Raw genomic sequence first — 10,797 nt, forward strand, 5'->3', positions numbered from 1 at the left:
CTGGAGAATTATATCATGTTTGGTAAGGTGGAGGGTCAGAGAAAAAGAGGGAGACCCCCAGAAAGATGGAGTGGCAAAGTGGCAGCATCAATAGGCTCAAGCGAGGCAACGATAGTGAGGCTGGTGGCCCAGGATCGGGCAGTGTTTCTTTCTGCTATGCATAAGGTCACTATGAGTCGGTACCGACTTGATGGCACTTGACAATAACAATGGACAACTGATTTTTTACAAAGGGCTGAAACACATTAAATGAGGAAGATATAATCTCTTTAACAAATGACACTGGCAAAACTGGATATTCATTTATAGAAAATGAAACAGAACCCATTATTTCATACCATATTTAAAAATGAACTCAAAGTGATCAAAGACCAAAATGGAAAACCTAAAACTATAATGACCAAAGAAAACGTAGAGGCAAACTTAGCGGGCTTAACACATGGCATAAACATACTATCAAACATATCTAAAAATGCACAAACAATAGAAAATAAAGTAGATGACTGGGACCTTCTAAAAATCAAAAACTTATGCTCATCAAAAGACTGCTCTAGAAGACTACAAAAGAAAACCATATACTACCAAAAAACTTTTGGATATGACATAACTAACAAGGGTTTAATCTCTAAAATTTATAAAAACCTTCTAGCACTTTAACAACAAAAAGACAAATAATCCAAATTTAAAAAGGGCAGAGGACATGAACAGACACTTCGCCAAAGAAAGCATGCAAACATATCAAGAAATGCCTTCAATTATTAGCCAATGGAGAAGCAAATCAAAAAAATACAATGAAAGGTGCTTCCAGGAGAGCCAAAGAGGTCACAAATCATGTGATGGCAGCTTGCAGAGGAACCTGCCTCTGAGGCTGCCCCTAAGTCACAACAGCGAGAGCCAGGGCAGGAGGAAGGGGTTCATCATGGCGGATAACCTAAAGAGATTCCTGCATAAAAAATGAAGGACTCCATGCTACTATCATGTCTGATAAGTGATGGAGTGCCTATTATTAAAGTGGCCAATGATTATGTTCCAGAGCATGCTTTGAGACCTGGCTTCCTATCTACTTTTGCCCTTGCAACAGACCAAGGCAGCAAACTTGGACTCTCAAAACTCAAAAGTATTATATGTTGCTATAACACTTACTAGGTGGTTCAATTGAATCAGTTACCTTGGTGGTAAGTTTCATAGCCAGCAGCAGTGCCAATACAGGACTAATTGTCAGCCTAGAAAAGGAACTTGCTCCATCATTTAAAGAACTGAGACAAGCTGTGGAAGTTTCTTAATCGAGTGGTCTCAGTGTGTCCCTTCATTATACCAGAAAAAATGTCAATTCAGCAATCTCTAGACCGTAATAATACTTGTATCTGTATACTCAAGAAAAGGCCCTCTTTTCTATTATATACTAAAAAAAGAGCCTACAGATATAATATCTAGACAGATTGATTGTTATATTTCCTTGTTTAGAGTCTTCTCTTATTTTAATAAGATGTGGGACTACCACAGAAAGGTTCTGTCTATCACAGCTCCCATGGAGTTTAGTTCCATCACCAAGTATGGATTCTCTTCAGTGGATCAGAATCACAATGGTGTAATGATCCACTGGGACCATTAATTGATCCCTATTGTAAAATATGCCCAGGCCTGCAGAATAAGTAGACCCTTTTATTGTGAATAATAATGAGAACATATGTTTCTTTATACTATGTTTTATCTATTTGCATTGAATGTGAGGAAATTAAGCAAAAGTAATAAAATCAGTAAATCACTAACTTTGCTATGTGTATATATGATTTTACAGTATCTATGATTATTACTAATTGATTTGATTCTTCTCAGAGGATGCTGTTCTTTACCTAAAATTCAAATTGTAACTAAGGACTTGCCCCCACTCTGCTATCTATAACCAATCAGTGTTACAATGTTTGTGTGTTCTTTATAAAATTTAGATGTGATTCATTATTAAGCTGTTTCCAGTATTGGTATGTATATAAACATGATAGATAATACAGCCTTTTGTCATACATTGAGTACAAATAAAATAGTATTTTTAAAAGTGAAAACAAACAAACAAACAAAAAAACAGTGAGTTATCATCTCACCCCAGTATTAATAGCAAAGTTCAAAAAAATCAGAAAACAACAAATGCTGGTGAGGGTGTGGAGAGACTGGAACCCTCATATAGAGTTGGTGAGATTATAACATGGTCCAACCACTGTGGAAAACAGTATTGTACTTCCTTAAAATGTTGAAAATAAAAATACCACTATGAGCCAGAAGCAATCCCACTCCTAGGAATACATCTTAGAGAAATAAGAGCCATGACATGAATGGATAAATGCACACCCATGTTCACTGCAGCCCTAGTCACAACACCAAAACTGTAAAAACAACTGAAGTGCCCATCAATGAAAGAATGGTTCAATTAACTTCATATTCATAAATCAAAATATATTTGCATATATCAAACCTAACCTGAAGAAAAGTAAAAGCTCCTAAACCTGACTCTCTCTCTAACTTCAAATATCAGGAAATGGTAAGTCTATTCTTCTGGTTGCTCAGAAAGTATGGCTGTGGTGGCAGAAATTATGCTGGAAATCAAAGGACACAATTTTGCAAGACCAGTGGCTTAATGCATTGCAAAAAACTTATTTAAACAGCATAAAAGGCAACTACAAACATGGACCTCACCAGATGGAATACACAGAAATCAAACTGACTACATCTGTAGAAAGAGATGGTAAAAATGTTCCATATTATCAGCCAACACAAGGCCAGGGGCAGACTATGGAACAGACCATCAATTGCTCATATGCAAGTTCAGGCTGAAGCAGAAGAAAATTAAAACAAGTCCATGAGAGCCAAAATATGACCTTGAATATATCCCACCTGAATTTAGAGAACCATTTCAAGAATAGATTTGATGCATTAGATACTAATGACTGAAGACGAGAAGGGTTGTGGGATGACATCAAGAACACTGTACAGGAAGAAAGCAAAAGATTATTTAAAAGACAGGAAAGAGAGAAAGATCAAAATGGATGTCAGAAAAGACTGAAACTTGATCCTGAACATAGAGAATCTACAGGAAAGAACTAAAGAAAAAACAGTCAAAAATCAACTTGCAATATTGAAGAATTCACTCCTTGGAAATCCTACACAAGGCTGCTATGAGTCAGAAGTGACCTGACAACTCTTAACAACAACACTGATTTTATGGTCAAAATACTGACTGTAGAAAGCATCAAAACAAGATGGAATGAATGCACAGAGTGACTCTATCAAAAAGAAATGGTCAACATTCAACCATTTTGAGAGGTAACATATGATCAAGAATCTATAGTACTGAAGAGAGAGAGATCTCCAAGTTGCAATAACCGCATTGGCAAAAAACAAGGTTCCAGGAATTTATGAAATACAAATTGAAATCTTTCAATAAACTGACACAGAACTAGAGGCACTCACTCATCTATGCCAAGGAAACTGGAAGATAGCAACCTGGCCAACTGATTGGAAGAGATCTGTATTTGTGCCCATTCTGAAAAGAGGTGACTCAATGGAATGTGGAAATCATCAGACAAGTAGTATCATTAATATCATATACAAGTAAAATTTTGCTAAAGATAATTTTTAAATGACTGCAACAATACACTGACAGGAAACTGCCAGAGGTCCAAGCCAGATCCAAACAAAGACGTGGAACAAGGGATATCACTGCTGACATCAGATGGAAATTGGCTGAAAGCAAAGAATACCAGAAAGATGTTTATCTGTGCTTTATTGACTATGCAAAGGCTTTCAGTTGTGTGGATCATGACAACTATGGGCAACATTGAGGAGAATAAGTATTCTGGAACACTTAATTGTGCTCATGAGAAACTTGTACATAGACAATGAGGTCATCATTTGAACAGAACAAGTAGACAGTGAATGGCTTAAAATAAGGGAAGATGACACCAAGGTTGTATTCTTTCACCACCTTTATTCAACCTGTATGCTGAGCAAATAATCCGAGAAGCTAGGTTCTATGAAGAATGTGGCACCAGGATTGGAAGAAGACTCGTTAACAACCTGCAATATGCAGATGATACAAACATGCTTACTGAAAACACTTACTGATGAAGATCAAAGATTACAGCCTTTAATATGGGTTACACCTCAATTTAAAAAAAACAAAAATCCTTACCACTGTACCAATAAATATCATCATGATAAATGGAGAAAGGATTGAAGTTGTCAAAGACTTCATTTTGCTCGGATCTACTATCAACATTCCATTTCATGGAAGCAGCAGTCAAGAAATCAAACAACAGTGCATTAGGTAAATATACTGCAAAGACCTCTTTAAAGCGTTAAAGAACAAAGATATCAGTTTGAAGACTAAAGTGCGCCTGACCTATGCCATGGTATTTTTAATAGCCTCATATGCATGTAAAAGTTGGACGAAGAATAAGGAAGAATGTAGAAGAATCGATGCATTTGAGTTACGGTATTGAAGAATATTAAAAATATCATGGACTGCCAGAACAACAAACCATTCTGTGTTGGAATAAGTACAACAAGAATGCTCCTTAGAAGCCAAGATGGCCAGATTTTGTTTATCATACTTCGGACATAATATCAAGAAGGACCAGTCCCTAGGGAAATGCATCATGCTTGATAAAGTGGAGGGTCTGCAAAAAGGAAGAAGACCCCCAAGAAGATAGATGGCACAGTGTCAGCAGCAATGGGCTCAAGCATAGCAATGATTTTGAGTGCAGGACTGGCAGTGTTGCATTCTGTTCGGCACCTAACAACAACATACATATATATGCTGTAATTCTGTTTTATATATATATATATAAAACAGAATATTGAATCCATGCAAATTCTTTGTTGTCAAAAGCCATCAAGTCGATTCCAACTCATAGCAGCCCTTTCTAGGGTTTCCGAGGAGCAGATGGTGGTTTGAACTGCTGACTTTGTGGTTCACGGTCTGGTGCTGATCCTACAGCACAACACCAGGAATCCTATAAATTCTTTAGACCATGTTTTATTAACATCAGTATAAAAGAGCTCTTTCCCTAGAAATCATTTATGCATCATCATCACCAAAATAAGCAAAGTTTTAAAAATATTTTAATTATTGTGTAAAGTAAAAGCCAGTAAGAAAGCCTAGCGTAAGGAAATGTACAACCATACTTCTCTGGAATGAACAAAATGAGAAGCATTTTGAGTTCTGCTCTGTTCACAAAATTAAGCAGTCTGAATGATCCTTAGACATGTGGCGAGACTTCATCTCACATATTTGGTGGACACGTTATCAGGAAGGGCCAGTCCCTAGAGAAGGGCTTCATTCTCAGTAAAGTGCAGGGTCAATGGAAAAAAAGGAAGACCCCCAACAACATGGATTGACACAGCGGCTGCAGTGATGGACTGGGCAGTGTTTCTTTCAGTTCTGACACGGTCGCTGTGAATCGGAACCGACTGGATGGCATCTAACAATAACAACATGATTCTGCACACCTACCTACAAGAATTGCAGACCTGTCCACTAAGTGTGGTTCAGAAAGTGCCAGAGACTGCCAGTGGCATGGCAACTGCCAAGCCATAGCAACAGGCAGCCATGACAACAGGCAGCGAGCGACGATGACATCAGACAGTCATAACAATGCAAGATGCGCAGGTGAGTTTTCCAACCTGGCTCTGGAATGAGGACTGTAGCCCAGGAAAGACGGTGGGCAAATTTCTGCGAGCCCAGAAAGAGAGTAAGGGGACTTTAAGAGCAAGCGTCGTCCCGCCCCGCCCACTCTCCAACCGTTTCTGCGAGTCCCAAAGGGGTCCGGCAGGGCACAAATGAATAGCGAAAAGGATGAAAATAGCAATGTGGTAAGAAAGGCTCATGGGCCACGAACGGCAATGATCGCCCGTGGGGCCTCCCAGCGCCGGCAAGAAAGGGCAAGTGAGGCGCCTGCGGACCCCAACAGCACTCACCTGGGTCGTTCCAGCCCAGAGCAGGGCCAGAAATCAACAGAAGGAAAAGGAAGCTGAGGAGACGGCAGCGTCCGGCCGTTACTGGCCCTCCGGCCGCGGCCATGGCGCTCGCAGGCCTAAACCCGTGCTGCGGAAATTCTCACGCAGCTGCGCAGCAACGCCGGAACTTCGGACAGCGACGAAGGAACGAGCTGTCTGCAGAAATTCAGCCTGTCACTGACGCGGTCTGTCACTGACGCTACGGCACGTAAAGGGCCGTGAGTGGCCACCACCGACCCCGCCCCCGGGGCGCAGCATTCCTGCGTGCTGGTTGGGCGCCACAGCTGTGGACTGGAAAGGGGCGGGAGTATTGGGTCTGCGGCAGAAACCGAGGGAGTGGCGTCACTTCTGTGGGTGGGGCTCGAGGCTGTGGGCGGGGCCGAGGGAGGGGTGAAGCTGCTTTGGGCCAAGCCAAAGGCGGAGCATGCAGGTTACCCTGTAATCTCTGACTGCGAATTTTGAATTTGGTAATTTTGTGCGGCACAGTGCTGCGAAATCTAAGTGCTGTCTAATTACATATTTCCATAACCTCAATAACCTTCCCAGCTAAATTCAACCTGTGCCTTATTTAACTTTGTCTCCAACACCTATAAAAGCCTGGAAAATGAATGGTGTTCTATTTCTTTTTACTAAACACAGCAAAGATTCATAATTGTTCTTTTGCAAGTCCGTGGTATAGTCAATGTTCTTTTCCAATACTTTAATTCAAATACATCACTTCTTCTATCTTCCTTATTCACTGTCCATTTTTCCATGCATATGAAGCCATTGAAAATCCCATAGCTTGAGTCAGGCACAAAGAGCGCTGGTAGTGCTATGGGAACAGATTTGGACTGCTAACGCCAAGGTTGACTGTTCAAACCCACTAACTATTCAGAGGGAGAAAGATAGGCTGTCTGCTCCAATAAAGATTTACAGTCTTGGAAACCCTATATAGATAGAGTGGCTATGAGTTGGAATCCACTGAACATCAGTAGATTTTGGGTGGGATCAGGCACAACTTAGTCTTCAGGTATATCTTTACTTTTTAACACTTTAAAGAGGTCTTTTTTTTTTTTAGTGACTTTTTTTAACTTTTTATTACAAATTAAGTGAAGGTTTACAGAACAGATCACACATTTCATGGCATCACAACGATTGTAATCCCTTCCATGTACAATCAGTTAACAGTATTTACTTCTATTCATTTTAACTCTTGTATGCTCCCTGTGTGTACCACTATCTTCATCTTTCCTGTGCCAACCTCCCTTTTTGTTATATATTGCCTTCCCTTTGACTCAAGTTGACATGTGTCTGTCTACCTACCAAGTGAATAATTTTCCTTTCCCTTCTGCCCTGGTAACCATCATAGAAAGTTACTTTTATCAATAAAATGTTTTCTTAACTTTTGACAACAGTGGTCTCATACAATGTTTGTCCTTTTGTGATTGACTAATTTCACTTAGCCTAATGTCCTCCATGAGCATTAGCAATGGGCTCAAGCTTAACAAAGATTGTGAGGCTGGCCCAGGACCAGGCAATGTTGTATTCTGTTGTGCATAAGGTCACTATGAGTCAGAACCAACTTGACAGCACCTAACAGCATGTTATGAGGTGTTTTGCAGATTCATCATTATTTTTCAGTGTTGCATAGTATTCCATTGTGTGTATACACCAAAATTTGTTTGACCATTCTTCTGTTGAGGGGCATTTAGGCTATCTCCATCTTTTTACTATTGTGACTAGTACTGCAATGAACATGGCTATGCATATATCTATTCATGTCATGACTCTTGTTTCTTATATATATCAAGTAGATGGATTTCTGGGTCATACGATATTTCTATTTCCAACCTTTTTAGAAAGCGTCATACCATTTTCCACAGTGGTTGTACCATTTTATAGTCCCATCCACAGTGTCGGAGGGTCCCTGTCTTGCCACACCCCTGCCAGCATTTGTTGTTTTCTATACATTGAGGTGTAATTCATAATGAAGGCTGGAATCTTTGATCTTCATTAGTGCTTCAAGAACTTTTCCCTTTCACCAAGTAAGGTTGTGTCATCTGCATATTACAGATTGTTAGAATTTTCTTCTAATCCTGATGCCACATTAGATGAAGTTATTATAGTTGTTATGTTTTTAAGAATCTTTTTTAAACATGTACAGAAATATTAAAGATGAAATTATAGTTTGTTGCAAATTTGCTTAAAATAACATGGGGGAAAAGTAATATGGGCTGTTGTTATTAGGTGCTGTCAAATTAGTTCAGACTCATAGTGACCATACAAACAACAGAACAAAATACTGCCTAGGTCTGTACCATCCTCACAATCATCGTTACACTTGAGCACATTGGTACTGCCACTGTACCAATCCATCTCATTGGGGATCTTTTCGCTGACCCTCCACTTTACTAAGCATGAAGTACTTCGCCAGGGACTAGTCCCGCCACATAATATGTCCAAAATATGAAAGATGACCTCTGCTGCAGATTTCTCCAATGCAATGCATCATTTGATTTCTTGACAACTGCTTCCATGAATGTCTATAGTGGATCCAAGCAAAATGAAGTCTTTGACAACTTTAATCTTTTATCCATAAGGTTTTCAGTGGCTAAACATTCAGATCACTATCTTAGGCATTAGTGAGCTGAAATGGACTGATATTGGCCATTTTGAATCTGACAGTCATATGATTTAATATGCCAGGAATGACAAATTAAAAGGAATGATGTCCCATTCATTGACAAAAAGAGTGTTTCAAGATCTACCTTGAAGTACAATGCTGTCTGTGATAGGATAACATCCATACACCAACAAGGAAGATCAGTTAATACCACAATGATGCGAATTTACACACCAACTACTAAAGACAGTTATGAAAAAATTTAACTTCTTCCATCTGAAATTGATCAAGCATGCAATAAAGATTCACTGATAATTACTGATTATTGAAATGCGAATGTTGGAAACAAAAAAGATCATTAGTTCAAAAATATGGCCTTTGTGATATAATTGATGCTGGAGATCATGTGATAGAATTTTGTAAGACCAACAACTTATTTATTGCAAATACAATTTTTAAACAACATAAAAGATTACTATACACATGGACCTCACTAGCTGGAATACACAGAAATAAAATTGACTACATCTTTAGGAAGAAATGGTGGAGAAGCGCAATATACTCGTCCAACAAAGTCAGGGGCTGACTGTAACCCTCACAACTGAACCAATAACATCATAATAAATACAGGAAAGATTGAAGTTGTCAATGATTTCATTTTGCTTGAACTTATAATCAACATTCGTGGAAGACGTCAAGATAACAAAGAACATATTGCATTTGAGCAAATCTGCTTCAAATGAGTGCTTTAAATTTTTAAAGAACAAAGATACCAGTTTGTGGACTAAGGTGCACCTGACCTAAGCCACGGTATTTCCAATAGCCTCATATGTATGTGAAAGTTGGATAATGAATAAGGAAGACCATAGAAGAATGGATGCATTTGAATCATGTTGTTGCACAGCAGAATGAAACACTGCCTAGTGCTACGCCATCTGCACAATCATGATTAAGCTTGAGCCCATTGTTGCTGCCCCTGTGCCAATCCATCATGCTAGAAGTCTTTTTTGCTGATCCCTACACTTCACCTAACATGATGTCCTCCTCCAAAGCCTGGTCTTTCTTGATAATATGTCTGAAGCATGAGAAACGGCCAAAGTCTTGCCATCCTGGCTTCCAAGGAGCATTCTGGCTTTACTTTTTCCAACTCGGATTTGTTTGTTCTTCGAACATTCTATAGTACTTTTAATATTCTTCTCCAACACCATAACTCCAATGCATCAATTCTTCTATGGTCTTCCTTATTCACTGTCCAACTTTCACATGTTTATGAAGCTATTGAAAACACCATGGTTTTGGTCAGGTGCACCTTAATCCTTAAACTATGTCAATGTTCTTAACTACTTTAAAAAGGTCCTGTGCAGCAGATTTGCCTAATGCAATATTTCATTTGATTTCTTGACAACTGCTTCCATGATTGTTAATAGTGGACCCAAGCACAGTGAAGTCTTTGAGAACTTTCATCTTTTCTCCATTTATCATGATGTTATTTTATAATCCAGTGGTGAGGATTTCTGTTTATTTTTTACATTGATGTGCAACCCATATGGAAGAATGAAGTCTTTGATCTTCATCAGTAAGTATTTTAAGTTCTCTACGCTTCCAGCAAGCAAGGTTGTATCATCTGTACAATGCAGGCTGTTAATGAGTTTTCTTCCAATCCTGATGCCACATTCTTCTTCATATCCAATTTCTCTGATTATTTGCTCAGCATACAGATTGAATAAGAATGGTGAATGAATACAATCTATGATCTTGGCACAAACATCTCCTAATTTTAAATCATTCAGTGTCCCCTTGGTCTCTGTACAGGCTCTACATGAACACAAGTAAGTGTCCTGGAAAACTCAATGTCCACAATGTTGTCAATAGAAAAGGTGACATTTACCTAAGGACAAAGAGGAGAAGGGATGGGGATGTGGGTGGAGTACAAATAGGAAGCACATGGAGGAAGCAGGATAATTTGTTGCATGGAGGAGACTGTAATCATTGAGAAGAAACAAAGTAGATGATTTGTTGAATATAAAACTGATGATCTTGTCTGTAAACCTTCATGCAATTCACAATAAAGTATAAAACAAAAATAGTTAGCATGAGTGTGAGGAAAGAGAAAATTATTCACTAGCTAGAGGGTGTCGTTAAGTGCAATTGAGTTGATTCCTACCCATAGCAACACTGTATAG

General features: G+C 39.0%; 1 protein-coding gene and 1 pseudogene across 1 annotated transcript in view; one reads left to right on the plus strand and one right to left on the minus strand.

The window, feature by feature from the left end:
- Nucleotides 1-6,073, minus strand: part of LOC102812448 (store-operated calcium entry-associated regulatory factor-like) — a 28,257-nt gene extending 22,184 nt beyond the window's left edge. The window contains exon 1 of the mRNA XM_006834487.1: nucleotides 5,971-6,073. Within this exon, the coding sequence (XP_006834550.1) occupies nucleotides 5,971-6,073 (103 nt within the window). The remainder of the gene's footprint in view (nucleotides 1-5,970) is intronic.
- LOC102812067 lies at nucleotides 920-1,283 on the plus strand (annotated as a pseudogene).
- Nucleotides 6,074-10,797: the final 4,724 nt, after the last annotated feature.

This window comes from Chrysochloris asiatica, unplaced genomic scaffold (assembly GCF_000296735.1).
Source record: "Chrysochloris asiatica unplaced genomic scaffold, ChrAsi1.0 scaffold00011, whole genome shotgun sequence".
NCBI lineage: Eukaryota > Metazoa > Chordata > Mammalia > Afrosoricida > Chrysochloridae > Chrysochloris > Chrysochloris asiatica.